This window comes from Oncorhynchus clarkii, chromosome 22 (assembly GCF_045791955.1).
Source record: "Oncorhynchus clarkii lewisi isolate Uvic-CL-2024 chromosome 22, UVic_Ocla_1.0, whole genome shotgun sequence".
Classification (NCBI taxonomy): Eukaryota; Metazoa; Chordata; class Actinopteri; order Salmoniformes; family Salmonidae; genus Oncorhynchus; species Oncorhynchus clarkii.
In genome coordinates, this window is record NC_092168.1 from 11,807,727 (window position 1) to 11,831,499 (window position 23,773).

The 23,773-nt window shown below is 42.2% G+C and overlaps 1 protein-coding gene across 2 annotated transcripts; it reads left to right on the forward strand.

The window, feature by feature from the left end:
• The first annotated feature begins 227 nt into the window (after nucleotides 1-227).
• On the forward strand, nucleotides 228-22,387 carry LOC139380171 (CCR4-NOT transcription complex subunit 9-like). 2 transcript variants are annotated; one of them, XM_071122617.1, is made up of 9 exons: nucleotides 228-468; nucleotides 592-654; nucleotides 1,426-1,605; nucleotides 2,841-2,956; nucleotides 3,044-3,153; nucleotides 3,283-3,392; nucleotides 3,506-3,604; nucleotides 13,917-14,008; nucleotides 21,449-22,387. In XM_071122617.1, exons 2-9 carry the CDS (start codon nucleotides 637-639, stop codon nucleotides 21,615-21,617), a joined length of 894 nt encoding a protein of 297 aa, XP_070978718.1. In that variant the 5' UTR covers nucleotides 228-468; nucleotides 592-636; the 3' UTR covers nucleotides 21,618-22,387. The 2 variants fall into 2 exon arrangements, with proteins under 2 accessions (XP_070978718.1, XP_070978717.1); XM_071122616.1 differs by having other exon boundaries at nucleotides 273-654.
• Nucleotides 22,388-23,773: the final 1,386 nt, after the last annotated feature.

Sequence of the window (23,773 nt, forward strand, 5' to 3'; positions counted from 1 at the left end):
AAATCTAGAGGAAATGATATACGAGAACACATATCACATGTCTTCTCGCGATACTTAACCACGATGAATTGATACCAAAGATGGTGAAAAAAATGAAGATAGTTCACTCATGCCGTTAAGCATCGCAAAATATGATCAGTTCCGGTTTACTTAACAGGGTGTGTCTACCATAGACACCAATGCAATAGCAGCTGGGTTCTGACTTTTATTGAACCAGAAAACACCCCAGAAAGAAACAGTGAGTCGGGGGTCTCGCTTCCTTTTCCGTCTCTGATTCAACAAATCAATAAATGAAATGCATAACTGTCTTACTAGCTTCCTATCGGTATCGACCTACCATGTAAACTAAGGGTTATATTTTGTTTAAAGATAATAGCTATGTTGCTTGTGTTATAGCGTTAGACAGCTATAAAGCAGATATCATTCTCAAGCAGAAGTTCGCAACATGTTGGAATAATAAACGCGCGGGTAAAGGTTTAAACGTAGTTCCAGTTCCGATGTGACCATTGTAGCAAACTAAGACCAAATATATTCTGCTAAAACTAAGCTAGCTAGCTAGGTAACTAGTTGTAGTTTTTGTTTTATTTGTAGCTAGCTCAACAGCTTACGGGAGATCATATCCAGACGCTTCAGACAATGCTGGCTACAGGCGCAGTAAGTTTGCAATATTGAATTAGATAGGTAACGTTACATTGTATGCCGTGTTATCTATCAATATACATATTCATTTTGTGTTATGGTTATTTTCTGTCGCCACCCACCAGATCCATGCACAACTCGGGGAGTCCAACCAGTACACATACTACCGATGTGTCGCAAAGCTAAATACTCGGGAGGTCTCTAGTTTACACAGCCCACACAGGATGGGTATAATTTGTCGAACGTTCCAACAGGAATCTGTTCCTGAAACTTCGTAAAGTAACGTTACAAGGTTGCCAACAAACTACCCATACAAAGTAGTATGATCAATTCACCTAGCTAAGTAGCTGCCGAATAGGCATCAACTCAACACGTAGCTTATTCTTAATGTTTGTCCATAGGCTACCAGAGTGAGGACAGACATTTTTCGGAATAAACGTGGTGAGTGAAAAACCTTATGAAATGGCCCACTCCCTACCCGGTATCCTATTCTGCAGCTATACAACTTTGTATGTGTTGTTTGTTGGCAACCTTATTGTTGGAATAGATTCCAGTTGAAACGTTGCACAAATTATACCCACCCGTCCGAACACATGATTGCAGTTCGTGCATTGTCAAATTTAACTAGTTAAGTTAGTTACTAACGTTAGTTAGTCAGAGGGCAGCAAACCGATCTTGATTTATCTGACGGATGATCCTAGAAAGGGAGAGCATTCGTTGGAATTGTATTACATGCTCAGATGTCATGTCTGAGGTTGGTTCACACCCCCTGCCCCTTTCTCACAGGCTGCAACCACAGCCCTGGTTCAGGTGGATCGGGAAAAGATCTACCAGTGGATCAACGAGCTGTCTACCCCCGAGACCAGGGAGAATGCCCTCCTGGAGCTCAGCAAGAAGAGGGAGTCTGTCCCTGACCTTGCACCCATGCTATGGCACTCTTGTGGAACCATTGCTGCCCTCCTACAGGTACTAAATATATTATCTTTGCTTACTGTAATACCTATTTCACATTACTGAGCCGATTCAAGCCAATCTGTAATGCACTTTCATAAGAGGAAAAATACATGTGCATTGTTTTAGGTGGCCTCCCCCTATGTCTGTGCGTCTTCGTCATTGTGGCATTGTGTTCGCTCAGTTGGTAGAGCATGGTGCCAGTGTTGTGGGTACGATTCCCACAGGGGATGTTAGCAGTTTATGTTTTTCTTCAATAACACAGACCCCAATGCAAATCTGAGGGAGGAAAATATATTTATTCAAAGAGAACAAATCATAGTTGTTATGCTGGAAAGTAGATGGTCATTCTTCCCTGTGCTCAGTGTTTTCTCCGCTGAACAAAGAGACCAGATGTAGTTTATAACACAACCTGTGGTTGACAGATTAGAATTACTTACAGTAAAATTGGACCAATGACCAAATACCAAGTATCTCGTTTAAGGCTCAATGTATAGACAAGTCGGACCAATGAGAACTTGCCACATGTCGCTATGAGTCCAAGACTGAAACCCCTACACAGATTCTAAATAGATGTTGAACTGAAAAACAACTATTTCCATTGATCGTTATTTCCCCAATGACCTCTAGTCCTCTGCGTTGTTTATTTATCTTAAAATATTCTTACAGGGTATGGAAATGTGTGCACTCACTACTGTAAGTCTCTCTGGATAAGAGCATCTGCTAAATGACGTAAATGTAAAATGTTGCTGCGTGAAGGTACCTACAGTGCCTCCTTAAAGACATGCATTTTACCTTTGGCGACTACTAAGTCTTTTTTAAACCTCCAGCATTGTGCTGGATGTGGCGACGTGTAGTTCATACATGCATAATCTATGAGCAAAATGACTGTCTTACCTCAATTAGCCATGAAATCACTAGTTAGAAACTAAGTTTGTTTGGAAGCTTTACTGCGCCATTTTCCCCCATGTGGGCCATCCCCTATCAATTCAGGTTCTAGCCAATGAGCTTCAGCCTCTAGCTATTTGAGTGGCAACAAGGAAGATGCGCGCACACACAGCAGAGCAGTGACGTGGTGCACATCCCGTATCTGGACATGTGACGTCGTAGCAATTTTCAGGGACTACTTTTGGCTCGTGAGCACTACTTTCAGATTTACTGGCTAAAAAGTATACAAAAGTACCGCAGAATCTCTTTAAGAGAACGATACTACTCCACATTCTAATTTATTTGCATTCTGTTTCTTTCAGGAAATTGTGAACATCTACCCCTCCATAAACCCACCAACTCTGACAGCCCACCAATCCAACAGAGTATGCAATGCCCTCGCGCTCTTACAGTGTGTCGCCTCCCATCCAGAGACTCGGTAATGCACCATCTTTCTTTTCAATATGTAAATGATTGTGTTATGTGTCACTATCTTACACATTCAAAATGTAACCACCTCCTCCAGGTCTGCATTTTTGGCAGCACACATTCCTCTCTTCCTCTACCCCTTCCTGCATACTGTGAGCAAGACACGCCCATTTGAGTACCTGCGCCTCACCAGTTTAGGAGTCATAGGTAACATCCTTTTCTACCTGCTTTTGTCTGCCTGATTCCAATGCACCCGATTGTTCATGCCGCAATTCTCTGGTTCGTTAAAAACACCTGAATGCCTCCAACTGTAGTTTGCTGTTTGTGTTCCTGCAGGTGCTCTGGTCAAAACAGACGAACAGGAGGTGATCAATTTCCTGCTTACCACAGAGATCATCCCTCTATGCCTGCGCATCATGGAGTCAGGCAGCGAACTCTCCAAAACGGTAGCTAATCTATCCAGCTTCTGCCATATTGCTTACACACATTATGTTACGTGCATATAAACAAAAGGAAATGTATAACCTTTTAGTAATTCTCCCTTTCTCCTCAATGTCAGGTTGCTACTTTCATACTCCAAAAAATTCTGCTGGACGACACCGGGCTGGCGTACATATGCCAGACCTATGAACGCTTCTCTCACGTGGCAATGATTCTTGTAAGTATCATTTGTTTTCAGAGGAAGGTTTAGCACAGCTGTATATACGGGGGGGGGGGGGTTGTTCAGCGATAAAACCAGACACGTGAACAAATGGGGCTGTACCTGTGCAGAGCACCTGCCCATTTGCCTTCCCAGTCTCCAAAGTGCCCTTTTCTGCGGTGATAAAATTTCCCACAAAATGTTAGTTCTTCTGAACCCACTGCCCGTAAGTCGTCTTTAAATTGTCATCCATGCATCAGAACCAAAAAGTTCAGCGTCTTGATTGTTGACCAATTACCAATCATCAGCAATGGCGTGCAAAGGGACACGTGCGTATCAAGATTAGTGACCAGAAAGAACTTAAATGTGTTTGAATACCCATACTACATACAATTCGTTCATTTTAGTATACTGTAAACAAACAGTATCGTTTCAGTTGAGCATAAGAGCTTTGCCTGCCTACCGGAATTTGACGCTGTTGCGATGCAACCTCTTGCTAGCTTGTTAGCATAACAAATGACTAGCTAAACATTTTACGATTTCGGGTGTGTTCGTAAATTCAATCTGGATTTCCAGGGTGCACTCTAGGCCTTAGTAAATCCAGAGCGTTGTCAGATTGTCCATTCGTAAATTCAGAGCGTTTCGCTCTCGGAGTGTTCAGTGCGCACACTGGACGTTCTGGCAGAGGACTAGACCTCACAACGGCACTCAAGCACCCAAACTAACTGGCTAATGTTGGCTAGCTTGCTAGCTACTTCCAGACACAAATAAGAGAACACCTCACTCTGGCAATTTTACTCCCCCTAGAAGAGCTGGTTCGGCTGTTTTTATGTTGTCCAGAGCGTTGTTGACTAACTGTGCTGCTGGCAACAATTTAATTACGTTTTTTGCCAACATTTACTGACAGCAGCCATATTCAACTGGTGTTGAGTGTTCGTAAATTCATCAGTTATTCTGCACTCTGGCACACTCAGACCAGAGTGCCTTGAAATCGGAGTAGATAGCCTGAGCGAATTTAAGAACGCACCCTAGGGTTGATCGGTTCGTTCAATGGCAGTCATGCACCAAAGCTAACGTTGGCTAGCTACTTTCAGACACAAATGAGAGAACACCTCACTCTCACCATTTTACTCACCCTAACAGAGCTGGTTAGACTGTTTGTTATCCAGAGCGTTGGTGACTAACTGTGCTGCTAGCAACAATTTAATTACGCTTTTTTTGGCCAACGTTTACTGACACTGGCCATATTCAACGGTGTTGAGCGTTTTGTAAATTCATCAGTTATTCTGAAATCAGAGTAGCTATCTGGAATTAACCATTTCCATTGAAACGCACAACGACTATACCACTTAGCTAAGAATTATGTGAATAATCGGGTCAATAAACGTTGGGTAGTTAGTTAGCAGATAGTTAATATACTGCCTGGCCAGTTCGATTTATTAGTAGCCAACTAACGTTAGGTAACATACTGGTACATACTGCTGTAATGCTATGCGGTTCATAAGGATAGCGTAGTTAGCAAATTGTCAGCCAACATAACGTGTAACGTAACTTATTTGAAAAGTCATTACTTCATTACATTGCTCAACATTTTCTTAACTTTGATTATAATTAGTTAAAGCAATGAATTTGCATCCACTCTCGTTGGACTTTGGCTCCATATTTTCCGCCATTTTCTTCAAATCTGAAAACGCTGTGAAACCACGGCCACGGCATCCATATAAAATACAGTTTAGCAATCTACTACTGACTCATCTTTGCCAGAACAATAGGAACAACAACCTGCAGGGTTGGGGAGTAACAGATTACATGTAATCAGTTACATATAAGTTATATAAGTTACCAGCAAAAATATTGTAATCAGATTAGATACTTTTGAAAAAGTAGATGATTACTCCGAGGATTACTTTAATATAGAAAGGGTGTTTTTCTCTGTTTTCTCAATGACGTTCAAATCAGCATTGAAAAAAGGCGCAAGTTCAAGTTTGTTCCACATGAGCGAGCCTGACCACAAGTCAGAGACCACTATGATGACACACCAAATCTGTTTGATGGATTGCGCAAAACGAGCAGGAATAGGCTTGTGGGTTACAGTTCAAGCTATGTCTTCCAATTGTGCGACTTCTGTTGGCATCCAAAGACTATCCAACATGAATAAACGCTTGGCGGTAAGGATGCCAGCAGTGGTGTAGTCTACGGCGATACGGATATCACTTGATATCTACAGTTGAAGTCGGAAGTTTCGATACACTTTAGCCAAATACATTTTAAACTCAGTTTTTCACAATTCCTGACATTTAATCCTAGTAAAAATTCCCTGTCTTAAGTCAGTTAGGATCCCCCTTTTTCCTCCAAACATAATGATGGTCATTATGGCCAAACAGTTATATTTTTGTTTCAGACCAGAGGACATTTCTCCAAAAAGTACGATCATTGTCCCCATGTGCAGTTGCAAAGCGTAGTCTGGCTTTTTTTATGGTGGTTTTGGAGCAGTGGCTTCTTCCTTGCTGAGCGGCCTTTCAGGTTATGTCTATGTAGGACTCGTTTTACTGTGGATATAGATACTTTTGTACCTGTTTCCTCCAGCATCTTCACAAGGTCCTTTGCTGTTGTTCTGAGATTGATTAGCTCTTTTCGCACCAAAGGAGACAGAAGGCGTCTCCTTCCTGAGCGGTATGACGGCTGTGTGATCCATTGGTGTTTATACTTGCGTACCATTGTTTGTACAGATGAACGTGGTACCTTCAGGCATTTGGAAATTGCTCCCAAGGATGAACCAGACTTGTGGAGGTCTACAAATTATTTTTGCTGATTTCTTTTGATTTTCCTATGATGTCAAGCAAAGAGGCACTGAGTTTGAAGGTAGGTCTTGAAATACATCCACAGGTACACAATTGACCCAAATTATGTCAATTAGCCTACCAGAAGCTTCTAAAGCCATGACATCATTTTCTGGAATTTTCCAAACTGTTTAAAGGCACAGTCAACTTAGTGTATGTAAACGTCTGACCCACTGGAATTGTGACAGTGAATTATAAGTGAAATAATCTGTCTCTAAACAATTGTTGGAAAAATTACTTGTGTCATGCACAAAGTAGATGTCCTAACCGACTTGCCAAACTTATAGTTTGTTAACAAGAAATTTGTGGAGTGGTTGAAAAACGAGAATTAATGACTCAAACCTATGTGTATGTAAACGTCCGACTTTAACTGTACATAGCGTATTGATGTGAATCACTGCTGCTCTCTCATTTAGCTATTTTCACCTTATGGATTGTGGTTGTCGTGGATGGCTGTTGACAAATCTAAATGTGTATTTGAACCCAATAATGGTTGAATTCAAGAAGTTTAAGCTGCCTATCAATCATTATATTTGATACCAGTGGACAGCCAGTGAAAAATGTGCTCTTGCAACAGCTGCATAGTGCAGATCCCAGCCTATGGAATAAAAGCGGGTCTTTTATTGCTCAATCTAATTCATGCTGATACAAAAAATAAATCCAGAGGCCTAATGGACACATACTAAAACACACACAGCTTTGATAGTCTTAAAGGGGCAATCAGTAGTTGCTACATACATTTTTTGGGACTTATATATTAATGTAAATATGTAATTTAATCTTATATGTTGTAGAAAGCGATGGGTTAGAAGAAGCCTACATAACCAACCCGTAAAGTAAAATGTAACTATGTAAACTTTAACATTGATTTATCCTGCAATACATGTCGTTCAATTGGTAACATACATTTGTCTTCTTCTCATGCCTCTTAAAGTCATCTAAAATTAACTGAATGTAGTCAGATTACTGAGTTTGTGTAATGCAAAAGTTACGTTTATGATTACTATTTTGGACAGGTAACTAGTAACTGATGGATTACATTTAGAAAGTAACCTACCCAACCCTGGCCAGCTGCTGATTTGATTGATACTTTTTCATATTTCAGATGGGCCTAGTTTGGGTGGCTACTGACTCTTTGTCTAAAGATATGCAGCCGTAACATCGTTCTGCCTTCAATATTAGGGGATGAAGATCTGTAACATATTCTAGTGAATTTACTACAATATTTATAAGGAATAACAACTACCAGGTTGGCAACGAGCACTCTGCAGGCAGGCTGCCCTCCAAAGTGATACGGTGCCTTCAGAAAGTATTCATACCGGTTGACTTTTTTGTTGTGAATTACCTGAATTTAAAGTGGGTTAAATGTTGATATAAAAAATAATAATAATTGTCACTGGCCTACACACAATACCCCATAATCTGAAAACTGAATTGTTTTTTGAAATTTTTACAAATGAATTAAAAATGACAACCTGAAATGTCTTGAGTCAATAAGTATCCAACCCCTTTGTTATGGCATACCTAAATAAGTTCAGGAGTAAATATTTGCTTAACAAGTCACATAAATTGCAGCCTGAACCAGGGAAACCTGGTTCAGTCTGCTTTCCACCAGACACTGGGAGGTGAATTCACCTTTCATCAGGACAATAACCTAAAACACAAGTCCAAATCTATACTGGGGTTGCTTGCCAAGTGGCTGACTTTGAAAATCTATGGCAAGACTTGAAAACACCTGTAAAAAGGTAGGTGTCAAGCTGCTGGAAACTTAAGCTTATATCCCCATCTTCACATTCCCTCTCCCAGAGTTTGATCTGCTTCACGAATCCACACACGTTGTGGTACATGTTAAGAATGTGTGTGTCTTTTACCTTGCAGAGCTAGATTCAGGTTGTTCAGTTTGCTGAACACATCGGCGAGGCGGGCTCCCCAGTCTGTCCTCGAACACAGCCACAAGGGGGTGTGAGTGCTTAGGCAGGAAATGACTGACTTCCGCACGCAGCTCAAAAAGCTTCTGAAGCGTTTTCCCTCTGAATAGCCAACAGACGTTGGTGTGAAGCAGTACCTGCTGGTCCTCAGTCCCACTGTCATCACAGAGCCTTTCAAACAGTCGGTGATTCAAATGCCTGGACATGATAAAGTTAATCACTTTCACTGCGTCATTCAAAACATCATGTAACTCAGGACTCATTCTCTTGATGGCCAATGACTATGAATGATACAGTGGGATTTAACTTATTTATGTTGGCAATTAATCATTTCGTTCCCAGACATTGATGCAGCACGATCCGTGCATACATGAAAACAGGATTTCCAATCCAGATTGTGTCTGAGAAAAAGCGGTCAATAATGCAAAACACATCCTCACCTGTAGTTCTCCCCGTTAGCTTCTTGCAGAACAGAATGTGCTCATTCATTTCCGAAATGTCTCTGTATCACACACGCAATCAATTGGGCTTCCCCACTGACATAAGTCGATTTGTTCAACCGCAGAGAAAATGTACCTGAATAAAAAAAAAAAACATTAAATCTACTGATCAACAATATCAACGCCCATGTCATCGATCCTACGGCACACCGTGTTATTTGACAATGGTACAGTCTAAAGTGCATCAGCTGCTGTCTTATCAATCATCGTTTCTGCGAGGATAAGCAATGGATCACGTGCACTTGGTGCAAGCATAGGATCAAACAGATCCAACTGGAGAGCAGAGGAATCGTTCTCCTGGAATCCACCAAACCCAGATGGTGATGCGGGATTTCATTCCAGAGAACACGTTTCCACTGCTCCAGAGTCCAATGGCGGCGAGCTTTACACCACTCCAGCCGAAGCTTGGCATTGCACATGGTGATCTTAGGCTTGTATGCGGCTGCTAAGCCATGGAAACCCATTTCATGAAGCTCCCAACGAACAGTTATTGTGCTGACATTGCTTCGAGAGGAAGTTTGGAAGTCGGTTATAAATGTTACAATCCTTTTAGATGTTTCCACTTCACAATAACACCACTTACAGTTGACCAGGGCAGCTCTAGCAGGGCAGACATTTGACAAACTGACTTGTTGGAAAGGTGGCATCCTATGACGATGCCACTTTGGAAGTCACTCGGCTACACATGCCTCTCCCTAATGTCAATATGCCTTGTCCATTGCTGTTTTGGTTAGTGATTGTCTTCACTTTAGAGCCTCCAGCCCTGCTCGATATGCCTCAGCTAACCCTCTTGTCCCACCTCCCACACTTGCGGTGACCTCTCCTGGTTTAATTGATGTCTCTAGAGACAATTCCTCTCTCATCGTCACTCAATGCCTAGGTTTACCTCAACTGTATTCACATCCTACCATACCTTTGTCTGTACATTATGCATTGAATCTATTCTACCGCGCCCAGAAACCTGCTCCTTTTACTCTGTCCCGAACGTACTAGACAACCAGTTCTTATAGCCCTTAGCCGTACCCTTATCCTACTCCTCTGCTCCTCTGGTGATGTAGAGGTTAATCCAGTTCCTGCAGTGTCTAGCTCCACTCCCATTCCCCAGGCCCTCTCATTTGTTGACTTCTGTAACTGTAAAAGCCTTGGTTTCATGCATATTAACATTAGAAGCCTCCCTAAGTTTGTTTTATTCACTGCTTTAGCACACTCTGCCAACCCGGATGTCCTAGCTGTGTCTGAATCCTGGCTGAGGAAGGCCACCAAAAACCCAGAAATGTACATGCTTAACTATAACATTTTCCGACAAGATAGAACTGCCAAAGGTTGCAATCTACTGCAGAGAGAGCCTGCAGAGTTCTGTTTTACTATCCAGGTCTGTGCCCAAACAATTTGAGCTTCTACTTTTAAAAATCCACCTTTCCAGAAACAATTCTCACCGTTGCCGCTTGCTATAGACCACCTTCTGCCCCCAGCTGTGCCCTGGACACCATATGTGAATTGATTGCCCCCCCCCCCCCCCATCTATCTTCAGAGCTCGTGCTGTTAGGTGACCTAAACTGGGACATGCTTAACACCCCGGCCATCCTACAATCGAAGCTTGATGCCCTTAATCTCACACAAATTACTGTCAAATGCTCCCTAAAACACTTCAGCGAGCAGGTCTTTCTAATCGACCTGGACCGGGTATCCTGGAAGGATATTGACCTCATTCCGTCAGTAGAGGATGCCTGGTTATTCTTTAAACGCACTTTCCTCAAAATCTTAAATAAGCATGCTCCATTCAAAAAATGTAGAACCAGGAACAGATATAGCCCGTGGTTCACTCCAGACCTGACTGCCCTTGACCAGCACAAAAACATCCTGTGGCTTACGGCATTGGCATCAAAAAGCCCCTGCGATATTCAAGTTTTCAGGGAAGTTAGGAACCAATATACACAGGCAGTAAGGAAAGCTAAGGCTAGCTTTTTCAAACAGAAATTTGCATCCTGCAGCAAGTTCTGGGACACTGTAAAGTCCATGGAGAGTAAGAGCACCTCCTCCCAGCTGCTCACTGCACTGAGGCTAGGAAACACTGTCCCCACCGATAAATCCACAATAATTGAGAATTTCAATAAGCATTTTTCTACGGCTGGTCATGCTTTCCCCCTGGTCAACAGCCCTGCACCCCCCACAGCAACTTGCCCAAGCCTCCCTTATTTCTCCCTCACCCAAATCCAGGTAGCTGATGTTCTGAAATAGCTGCAAAATCTGGACCCCTACAAATCAGCAGGGCTAGACAATCTGGGCCCTTTCTTTCTAATATTATCAGCCAAAATTATTGCAACCCCTATTACTTGCCTGTTCAACCTCTGCAATTCTGGTTTCCGAGCTGGTAATGGGTGCTCTTCAGCCACACTCAAGGTCCTAAACGATATCATAACCGCCATCGATAAGAGACAATACTGTACAGCTGTATTCATTGATCTGGCCAAGACTTTCGACTCTGTCAATCACCACATTCTTATTGGCAGACTCAACAGCCTTGGTTTCTCAAATGACTGCCTCGCCTGGTTCACCAACTACTTCTCTGATGGAGTTCAGTGTGTCAAATCGAAGGGCCTGTTGTCCGGACCTCTGGCAGTCTCTATGGGGGTGCCACAGGGTTCAATTCTCGGGCCGACTCTTTTCTCTGTGTACATTAATGATGTCGCTCTTGCAGCTGGTGATTCTCTGATCCACCTCTACACAGACGAAACCATTTTGTATAGTTCTGGCCCTTCTTTGGACACTGTGTTAACTAACCTCCAGACGAGCTTCAATGCTATACAACTCTCCTTCGGTTGTCTCCAACTGCTCTTAAATGCAAGTAAAACTAAATGGATGCTCTTCAACCGATCGCTGTCCTCCTGTCCAGCATCACTACTCTGGACGGTTCTGACTTAGAATACGTGAACAACTACAAATACCTAGGTGTCTGGTTAGACTGTACACTCTCCTTTCAGACTCGCATTAAGCATCTCCAATCCAAAATTAAATCTAGAATCGGCTTCCTATTTCGCAACAAAGCATCCTTCACTCATGTTGCCAAACATACCCTCGTAAAACTGACTATCCTACCGATCCTGGACTTCGGCGACGTCATTTACAAAATAGCCTCCAACACTCTACTCAGCAAATTGGATGTAGTCTATCACAGTGCCATCCGTTTTGTCACCAAAGCCCCATATACTACCCACCACTGTGACCTGTATGCTCTCGTTGGCTGGCCCTCACTTCATATTTGTCGCCAAACCCACTGGCTCCAGGTCATCTATAAGCCTTTGCTAGGTAAAGCCCCGCCTTATCTCAGCTCACTGGTCACCATAGCAGCACCCACCCGTAGCACGCGCTCCAGCAGGTATATTTCACTGGCCACCCCCAAAGCTCTTCAATAAGTCCATTATACTGCCAATGTTTGTCTATGGAGATTACATGGCTGTGTGCTCGATTTTATACACCTGTCAGCAACAGTTGTGGCTGAAATAGCCAAAGCTACTAATTTGAAGGGGTGTCCATATACTAGTGTATCTCATTCGCATAGATTTGATCAGGCTGTTGATTGTGGCCTGTGGAATCTTGTCCCAGTTGTTGGATATTGGCGGGAACTGGAACAAGCTGCATCTGAAACATGATGAATGATTGACTTGGCTGGTGATTATGCAGGCCATGGAAGAACTGGGACATTTTCAGCTTCCAGGAAATGTGTACAGAGCCTTGCGACATGGGGCTGTGCATTATCATGAAACATGAGGTGATGGCGGCGGATACATTTTGTTTTATTTTAAATGTAATCTTTATTTAACTAGGCAAGTCAGCTAAGATGAAATTCTTATTTACAATGACGGCCTACCGGGGAACAGTGGGTTAACTGCCTTGTTCAGGGGCAGAACGACTGATTTTTACCTTGCGTTGTGTGCCCCCCAAACCCCTCTTTTACGCTGCTGCTACTCTGTTTATCATGTATGCATAGTCACTTTAACCATATCTACATGTACATACTACCTCAATCAGCCCGACTAACCGGTATGTAGCCTCGCTACTGTTATAGCCTAGATACTGTATATAGCCTCGCTACTGTTATTTTTCACTGTCTTTTTACTGTTTTTATTTCTTTACTTACCTATTGTTCACCTAATACCTTTTTTGCACTGTTGGTTAGAGCCTGTAAGTAAGCATTTCACTGTTGTATTCGACGCACGTGACAAATAAACTTTGATTTGATTCTATCCAGCAACCTTTCGGATACTGGCCCAATGCCCTAGTCATTAGGCAACCTGCCGCCTTGATGGGCCTCAGGATCTCGTCACGGTATCTCTCTGCATTCAAATTGCCATTGATAAAATGCAATTGTGTTCGTTGTCCGTAGCTTATGCCTGCCCATACCATAAGCCCACCGCCACCATGGGGCACTCTGTTCACAATGTTGACATCAGCAAACCGCTCTCCCACACAACGCCATACACGTGGTCTGTTGTGAGGCCGTTTGGACGTACTGCCAAATTCTCTAAAACGACATTGGGGGCAGGTTATGGTAGAGAAAGGAACATTTTAATGATCTTTCAACAGCTCCCTCAAAAATTGATACAGCTGTGGCATTGTGTTGTTTGACAAAACTGCACATTGTAGAGTGGCCTTTTATTGTTCTCGTCACAAGGTGCACCTGTTTAATGATCATGCTGTTTAATCAGCTGCTAGATAATCCATCCACCTGACAGTTGTGGCATATCTTGGCAAAGGAGACATGTAAATTTGTACCCAAAATTTGAGATAAATACGCTTTTTGTGCATATTGAACATTTCTGAGATTTTATTTCAGCTCATGAAACATGGGACAAACACTTGTATTTGTTCCATGTATTTAGGCTTGCCATAACAAAGGGCTTGAAAAATTGACTCTTAAATGTTTATTAATTTGTAAAAATGTCTAAAAATATTGTGTGTAGGCCAGTGACACACACTCTCAATTTAATCCATTTTTAAATTCCGTCTGTAACAATTCCGTCTGTTTTTCTACCCCAAACATGTTGATTGCCTTTATTTTCAGGGGAAAATGGTGCTGCAGCTTTCGAAGGAACCATCTGCACGTCTGCTGAAACATGTTGTACGCTGCTACCTTCGCCTCTCTGATAATCCAAGGTAAATTAAGTGTTAAAACAAATCAAATTTATTTATATAGCCCTTCTTACATCAGCTGATATCTCAAAGTGCTGTACAGAAACCCAGCCTAAAACCCCAAACAGCAAGCAATGCAGGTGTAGAAGCACGGTGGCTAGGATAAACGGCCAAAACCTAGGAAGAAACCTAGAGAGGAACCAGGCCAGTCCTCTTCTGGCTGTGCCGGGTGGAGATTATAACAGAACATGGCCAAGATGTTCAAATGTTCATAAATGACCAGCATGGTCAAATGATGATGATAATAATAATAATAATAATCACAGTAGTTGTCGAGGGTGCAGCAAGTCAGCACCTCAGGAGTAAATGTCAGTAAATGTCAGTTGGCTTTTCATAGCCGATCATTAAGAGTATCTCTACCGCTCCTGCTGTTTCTAGAGAGTTGAAAAAAGCAGGTCTGGGACAGGTAGCATGTCCGTTAACAGCACTTTAAAGAGATTCTCTGATACTTTTGTATACTTTTTAGCCAGTAGTTCTGAAAGTAGCGCTCACTTGCCAAAAATTGGTCACTGAGGTCACTGTGTCAGTCAGAGATTCAGTGCATTCCGAAAGTATTCAGACCCCTTCCATTTTCCACATTTTGTTATATTACAGCCTTATTCTAAAATGGATTAAATAAAAAATAAAATCCTCAATCTATACACAATACCCCATAATTAAAAAGTGAAAGCAGGTTTTTAGAAATGTTTGCAAATGTAATATATTTTTTTAACATTCCTTATTTACATAAATATTCAGACCCTTTGCTATGAGGCTCTATATTAAGCTCAGGTGCATCCTGTTTCCATTGATCATCCTTGAGATGTTTCTACAACTTGATTGGAGTCCACTTGTGGTAAATTCAATTGATTGGACATGATTTGGAAAGGCACACACCTTTCTATATAAGGTCCCACATTTGACAGTGCATGTCAGAGCAAAAACCAAGCCAAGAGATTGACAGAATTGTCCCTAGAGCTCTGAGACAGGATTGTGTCGAGGCACAGATCTGGGGAATGGTACCGAAACATTTCTGCAGCATTGAAGGACCCCAAGAACACAGTGGCGTCCATCATTCTGAAATGGAAGAAGTTTGAAACCACCAAGATTCTTCTTAGAGCTGGCTGCCCGGACAAACTGAGCAATCGAGGGAGAAGGGCCTTGGTCAGGGTGGTGACCTAAGAACCCGATGGTTCCTCTGTGGAGATGGGAGAACCTTCCAGAAGGACAACCATCTCTGCAGCACTCCACCAGTCAGGCATTTATGGTAGAGTGGCTAGACCGAAGCCACTCCTGTAAGAGGCACTTGACAGCCCGCTTGGAGTTTACCTAAAGTTACCTAAAATACTCTCAGATCATGAGGAACAAGATTCTCTGGTCTGAGGAAACCAAGATTGAACTCTTTGACCGGAATGCCAAGCCTCACGTCTGGAGGAAACCAGGCACCATCCCTACGGTGAAGCATGGTGGTGGCAGCATCATTCTGTGGGGATGTTTTTCAGCGGCACAGACTGGGAGACTAGTCAGGATTGAGGCAAAGATGAACAGAGCTAAGTAAAGAGATCCTTAATGAAAACCTGCTCCAGAGCTCTCAGGACCTCAGACTGGGGAGACGGTTCACCTTCTAACAGGACAACGACCCTAAGCACCACAGCCAAGACAAAGCAGGAGTGGCTTCGGGACAAGTGTCTGAATGTCCTTGAGTGGCCCAGCCAGAGCCCAGACTTGAACCCGATCGAACATCTCTGGAGAGACCTGAAAATAACTGTGCAGCGATGCTCCCCATCCAACCTGACAGAGCTTGACAGAATCTGCAGAGTAGAATGGGAGAAACCCCCTAAATACAGATGTGCCAAGCTTGTACCCAAGTAGACTTGAGGCTGTAATTGCTGCCAAAGGTGCTTCAATAAAGACTGAGTAAAGGGTCTGAATACTTATGTAAATGTGATTTAAGTTCATTATTTTTAATACATTTGCAAACATTTCTACAAACTTGTTTTTGCTTTGTCATTATGGGATATTGTGTGTAGATTTGATGAAATCATTAAATTGTTTCTCATCAATGTTAGAACAAGGCTGTAATGTAAGTAAATGTGGAAAAAGTCAAGGGCTCTGAATACTTTCCGAATGCACTGTATGCTAGGACTGGAAAACGTGAAACCATGGAACTATACCAACAGGGGCCAACTGGCCATCTGGCATTTCGGACAAAAGTCAGATGGGCATTTTCAGTGATCATTTTTTTTTTTTTTTGCAAAATTATCATTATCTAGCTAATACTGGGGGGCCTCAAGGAAAACATGTATTTACCAGCGAACAAAAACTGCTAGTATGTATTCATTTTTTTATCCAATAAAAGTTGTAAATGACATTCTGACTTAAAACATTTTCCTCAAAGAGCCTATTCTAGAAATCAAGCCATTACCAAGCTATTTCCACATAGCATGTAGTGCCTTTTCCACATGAAAATGGTAGACGCTTCTTGTCAGAACATTCGCTATTTTACGTGGGTAAAGCGGTAGTTCGAAAATTCGTCATTGGCTTTGATACTCTGATTGGTTAGAGATTATTCAAAACCTGATGACTTTGTTTTGTACAATGCTCCTCATCACCACAAACGACTTAAATAATGGCAGTCTCATACTAAAGTGTATAGTGATGACAGAGCAGTGGAAGAATTTCGGGAGGATGTTTTGACTTTTTATTTTTTTACAGGTGTTTTCATTTTGATGTGTGTGTATATTACTCCTGAACCTGTTTCTGAGAAACACACCTCTTCCTGCCCGCACAGTGGAAGTTACCTGCTTCCTGCCCACACAAAGTCAAGGTTTCTAGTGACACTGCGGTGCTTCAGTGCATTGTGGTGGAACTGTTATCTGGGTCAGAGCTTATTTTTCCACTCTGAGCAAAAAGGATGTTTTATGTATAGGTTACTCAGTTGGTAGAGCATGGCACTTGCAACACCGGGACAGTGGGTTAGATTTCCGGGACCACGCATACGTAAAATGGATGGATGCATTACGATTTGGATAAAAGCGTCTGCTAAATGGCATTATTATTAGTTCAAAACGTTGAGTTGATGTCTGAAATCATTCATGCAAGATTAACATAATAAGTATAGAGCTTTTCATTAGAGTTATCTTAAAGCTCTACTGAAGGAAATAAAAACAACACATTTAAAATCAAGGGAGGTAAAATGGCAATAGTGGACTAGGTGCTAAATACATTTTAGATTAGGTTTAGGACTTTGAAATCCACGTCTAAAGACTAACGCCCATTTAAAAGTTCAGAGTGATGGAGTGGCTCTCAGATGGTCAGGGAGTGCATTCCATGGGCAAGGGAGCAGAAAGCTCAGCCTTGCATAGTTCAGAGACGTATCTTGCAGACTTTAAGCAGTATGGAATGGCTGGAGCGGAGAGTGCGAGATGTCTTGCTGATTGAGATGAAGTCGCCGATGTAGGTGTGCCTCAATCTTTTCAAGGCTTTAAATACAAGCATGAGTCGATCCTGTAGTTGACCGGTAGCCAGTGGGGTTCGGCCAGTATTGGGGTGATGTGGTCGGACTTCTTGGACTTCCCAAACAGCGCATTGCCGAAGTTAATCCGAGAGAAGATGTGGATGAGTTTCTCTGCATCTGGCTAGGAGAGTGATGGTAAGACCCTGGCAATGTTTTCAAGATGTAAAAATGTTTTATGTGGGCATCGAAGGACACCGAATGATCAACCTTGACTCCAAGGGTGTCCGAATAAGCATAGCATTAGTCTTGTTACTGTTCAACTGGAGGAAGTTCTTTCTCATTCATCCATGCCCTGATGTCCTCTAGGCAGGTGCTGACTTTTTCTAGGGCAGAGATGGTGTCTGGTTTGGTGTTATTTAAAATGCTGGTATTGTTAGCGTAGCAGTGGAAGTTGATGTTATAATCTCTGAGGATTTGGCCGAGAGGGAGCATGTAAATTAAAAACAGAATAGGCCCCAGCACTGACCCCTGTGGGATACCACATGTGAAGGCAGACTCCTGGGATCTGGACTCCAGTACTGTTGATAGCAAGGGGAGGTTGGAGATGGGCCTGTAGCTGGATAGGATGTCCTGATCAAGGATGGGTTTCTTGAGTAAGGGGGTGACCTACTGCTGTTTTGAAGATCGATGGTACCTCTCCGGTCAGCAGCAGTGCTGCGTACTCACGCATTGGGCATGAGACACACATTTGACCTTCTTCACAAGCTCAAGAGCCACACCTTTTATTTCTCACTCATTGAAAAAAAAGTACTGTTTTTATTTTGTAATTCAGTGCATTAACTTCAACAGTGCATTCCACATCACAAGCAATGTAACTGGCAGCTTCACGCTGGAGATGCATAATTGTCCTGTCACCACACTATGAACCGCGTCAGATTGAAACTTGTGATTGGTTTAGTAAGGGTCCAAGACCACGACCTCCACAATCACCCAACCTCAACCCAATTGAGATGGTTTGGGATGAGTTGGACTGCAGAATGAAGGAAAAGCAGCCAAGTGTTCAGCATATGTGGGAACTCCTTCAAGACTGTTGGAAAAGCATTTAAAGGTGAAGCTGGTTGAGAGAATGCCAAGAGTGTGCAAAGCTGTCAAGGAAAACGATGGGTACTTTGATGAATCAAGAAAATATTTTGATTTGTTTAACTTTGTTTTTTGGTTACTACGTGATTCCATATGTGTTATTTCATAGATTTTATGTTTTCACTATTATTCTACAATGTAGAAAATGGTACAAATAAAGAAAAACCCTTGAATGAGTAGGTGTGTTCAAACTTTGGACTGGTAATGTATATAAAAATTAGGGCTGACTCCATTTAGCCGACTGGTCAATTGTTTGGAAATTACTACTAAAACGAGAGGATCAATGAACATTGATTCTGGAAAATGAATTCTCAGTATATTGCACGCAGCATTTCAGTACCAACATCATTTTAGCCTGTTATACTAGCTGTCAAGTCTGTTTTTATAAATGTGCAATATGCATCAAAAACAATTGTGTGTGTGTGTGTGTGTGTATATAGGGAACTGGCAACTCGTTCTCATTCTGAGAAATTAGGTAGGCCACTTGATTTCAACGTCGGAACAAAGTGGACAGACAAGCATGCTGTTCAAACAGTTGTAGATGGACAGAACGATGTGTTCCATAACAATTCAACTGTTCTGCCTTGTTAGCTAGCAAATAGTTTGAAGTTGGCTAAACTTGAAATATGAAGATTAGCTGACTACTCACTAGGAAGTGAGCTTGTGCTTGAGCGATTGCGACCTGTATTAATTTTCTATTATGCCTGCTGAAGATAAATATTCATTCAATTTTTCTTAAATGTGGGGTTATTTATTCTAATCAAATGTCACATGAACATATTCAAACCCCCAGTTTTTGAGAGACATAGATCAGGTGGCCAACCCTCTTGTAGAGCTACCTCCAATCAGGATTTTCTATGGTCCTATTTTAAAGGAATAGTTCACCCATATGAATTAGATATTTACATGTTGGTTTCTTATCGACAAGGAAAGACTGCAATCCATCCTATGGTTAGTCAATAGCCACCCTCACCAACCATTTTAATATTAGCATTAAATGCATCTAAATGTTAGCATCTCATGCCCAAATCATTTCTAAGTAACTTCAGACCAGGTCGACAAGTTTTGATTGTGTATTCAACTTTAAAAGTATCCTGAAAACACCTTACCTGTGCTAAAACATTTTTTTAAATCCACTCTGGTCATGGGCCTTAAATGCTGACCACACAATAAATGTACACATACATGTCATTCAATCATTGCATCCAAACTGCTCGCGCGCGTCAATAAGCATTTGCGTAGCCATGGGCTAAAATAGAACGTGGTTCTATTTGTGACGCTTGATGCGCTGCAAGTCCCGCCTCTCCCATCTCCTCATTGGTTTTTAGGAGCATATACCCACATGGGTGATTGAAAGATGAACTGAGGTCCACAGTCCAGTTGGTGTTGGTCATGCACCTTAAAGTTGGTTGCCAACCACCATATAAAGTCCAGAGGAAGAAGACCTGAGGAGAGCTTACTAGAAACAAAATCGGTTTACCCTTTTATCTGTGGATTAATTGTCGGAGTAGAGGACCTTGTGCATTTCAGGTAAAATAACAACCCAATGTTTATATCCCAGGACAAATTAGTTAGTAACAGCAAGCTAGCTAACTAAATTGCCATGAATGTTTAATGCTTTTCGACCTGTGCCCAAATGAATATATTTGGTTCAGTGTTCATTTTGATATTTCAACCTGCGTGTCCTGAACTCGTCTGGTGTGGATGGACAAAACCAACATGCTCATGATGGTGGATGCTTGCCCTATTGAGTCAGCATGTTAGCCATGTGAAAATATGTAGAATAGCCGGAAATTAGCTTTAAAACATTTATATATTTATTTTTTTACGGGGGGGGGGGTGTACACCCAGACCCCACGGTTAGAGGGTGGAACCATTGACATTCACAATATGAAATCTCACTGAGCTGTCTTCAAAAGTTGGCAGCCCTGCAGCAGGGACTTGTTGATCAGGGTGGTGATGAACATAAGCAGGCTAGATGAGCAGGTTTTGAGTTGGGATAGGGAGCAAGTGGTGGCCTTAATTTTATAAATGTTTGACTGCACAGCGGAGGATATAACTTCTGTAAAGTTGCTGAGGGGGAGGGGTAGTCTGTAAGATGCAGTTAGTAAACTACAAAGGCTGCCACGGCAACCATGAATCTCATGTTGTTAAGAATATCTTAATCGTTGGTCTGGGGGTGGGGGGGTGAGCAATGAAACTACTGTGTTGAGGTGAATGTATCACATAGCTGCCTGTAGCTCTACCTTGTAACAGGAAATTGATACTCCCTTCATCTTATAGAGGAGTGTGGGTGGTGGATGTTAAGTTAGTGGCAGAGGCGGACTGGCCATCAGGCATTTCAGGCAAATAGGCTTGTCCATTTTTAGCCCACTGAGCTGATCTAAATTTTTACGCAACTTTTTAAGTTTCTGGCTAATACTGGGAGCCTCAAGGAAATAAAAGGGCCGATTGGGGGGGGGGGAAACGGGCCGGTGTGTTACAAATCCCTGGTCCAATTTCTGGTCCCAGTTCGCCACTGTAAATGGACCTACAGTCTCTCTTACACTTACCCAGTTGTCTCAGATACACAAAGAGGAGTGAACAAGAGCAGGGGTGGGTGGGGGGGATGTACTGCAGTCCAGGGTCATGTTCAGAAGCCTAACGTTCTTGAACGTTGAAGACAGGAATGCCATGGAGAGTCGACATGATTCCTTCTTCAGAGTTGTGTTTGTTCTTTGTTCTAGCATATTCCTATCTAAATGTTAGCCAACGTTGTTTCCTGATGAACGTGCCCCTAATATATTTGGTGTTCTGTTCACTCATTACATCTAACCTCTGACCCCCAGAGCGCGAGAAGCACTGCGCCAGTGCCTGCCTGACCAATTGAAGGATGCCACATTCGCCCAGGTGCTAAAGGACGACACCACCACCAAGCGCTGGCTGGCCCAGCTGGTCAAGAACCTGCAGGAGGGCCCGGTGACGGACGGCCGAGGCATCCCCCTGACCGCACAGTAACCTCATCAACCCCTTTGACACTACCTGAGGAACAGTACCGTGCTGGCAGAGCCACAGAATAAAAACATGATTAGTACTAATTTTAAAGTACCCGTGTTAATATTTAAGAGTAAATGTTCTATAAGAGGTGCCGGTACTCAAAAGAGTAGAAAATAATAGGCTCGGTACTCTGTAGTGGTGTGCGCCTGTCCAATTTAACCACTGTCCAAGACCAGGAGAAGATGATGCTGTGTAGAACCATAAACTCTGTGGCTCACTTGTTGTTGCCGCTCACCTGGTATTCTCCCTGAGACGTTCTCACAATGCTTCCTCAATGCTTATGGAGGTGTTTGCGTAACATTTCAACAGGATTGAACATTGACGTCATCAAAAAGGAAATCAACATTGGTCTGGTTTTAACCTGGTGTTTCCCACTGTTTTTGTTCTGTCCTGAACCAAAACCACTACAGGCATTTTCTAAGTGTTTTTTTATATTTGTATATATGTTTTCTTTTAACCATCTAGAGCAGGGTTCCCTGAATTTGGCCCATGGGAGATTTTATTTGTCACCCCAAGGTCCCCAGAAACCCCCAAAAACGTGTCATTTTAATGCATTTTCTTTTTACTGTTGTACATAAGACTGTAAAAACACCAGTAAATCAGCTTTAAGTGAATTGGGAAATCTGTTCCAAAGTATTCCCATGTATAATAGAGATACTGTATGTGATGGTATACAAATGTAAACAAGGTTTTTAATAAATATTATATCTGTTTGGGCTTCTTGCCGTCAATTTGCAGTCTACACATTATTTCTAATAATGTTCCGGCCCCCTGACCATCCACTCAAGACAAATCTTGCTTAGGGCCCTCAAAAGGTGGCTCTGCATCAACAGAGAGCTACCTTTTTTGCTTTGGAGTTATAGGAGCTATACGTTGAACATATCTACTGTAACGTATTCCAAAACAGCCCCAATCTCAGCAAAAAACGCTTACTTTCTTGAATTGTTGAAGGAATAACTGTTTGTCCTCGATTATTGGAAATTGAGATTTCAAATGTGATTTCCGAGTTATTGTAAATTACCTGAGCGCAGGTTATTGAAGAGAAGAAAGGTTTCCCTTCACTTGTACATTAGCCTTTAACAGCTTTTAGCCTACCATTTCCGCCATAGGGACCATTAACAATACAAGGGAGGGATTTTAATTTTGTTTATTGGGGTAGATTGCATTTGTAAATAAACTGGATCCCTAGAGGATCTCTGCTAAAATCTGTAATGTGCTTTCCTGTCGGGAAAGTGCCCATGTTTTTTTATATCCACCTATCTGGAACGCTCCATTTTATGTTACAAGTGAGTGTGCATTAGCAAAATGAGAATGACATTTTGTAGATATTGAAAATCTATTATGATTCAAAAAAAATAAGTGGTATACTATGTGAAATAAATTGTACTGATTGCAAAGTAATTTATTTAAATACTGCTACTACAAGTGAAATGGGGTTGCATCTTCTAGTTGCAAAGGGGCAATTGCAAATTATACCCACACTCCAGGATTTTCAACTAATGTTTTCCGTTAGATATCCAAAGAAAGGTTTGGTCCACAGGAGGGTAGAATTCTCATTAGAGTGATGCCGTGAAAGCTGTTCCCACGGCTCATTCTACCACTCTGGTCTCTTGACTGCAGTGCATGGGCACACAGCCAAATGGGATGGCGCTTTCTCGATTAGGTCCTTTCTCTTTAGTGTAACTCACTCTACCATTTCCTACCATGTTTTCAGATATGGTATCAGTCATTGTACCAGTGCTAAGTGGGTAAATACAGACACATCAGAGAGGGTTTTAGATGTTGGAGAGGATGGGACATAATGTAACTATCAATATATTGAACAATAAACTCAGCAAAACATGGCTGCATGTGCTATAGATGTAATTGAACTCAGATGAGATTAGTGCAGTATGTATGAAAACGATTGGGTTTGTGAGAACTCGAGTACTGTATGCAGCTCTCTACATGTATTTTGATCTTGCACAGGCAACCTAACCCTTCCTTGACTAAGGTAAGCACAAAGGCCTGTCTGGGTTGCTGCCCTTTAAATGGCGGCTGAACTTCCTGATTTGGCCTCGTTTTCTATTTGGGTTATTAAGAAATGCTAGCATCCACGATAAATTGAAACGTGAGTT

Bases quoted from the DNA above. Each gene is read 5' to 3' on its own strand.
- LOC139380171 (XM_071122617.1), top strand. The intron at 1,606-2,840 runs GTACTAAATATA...TGTTTCTTTCAG, and splicing joins CCATTGCTGCCCTCCTACAG to GAAATTGTGAACATCTACCC. The intron at 3,154-3,282 runs GTAACATCCTTT...GTGTTCCTGCAG, and splicing joins CACCAGTTTAGGAGTCATAG to GTGCTCTGGTCAAAACAGAC.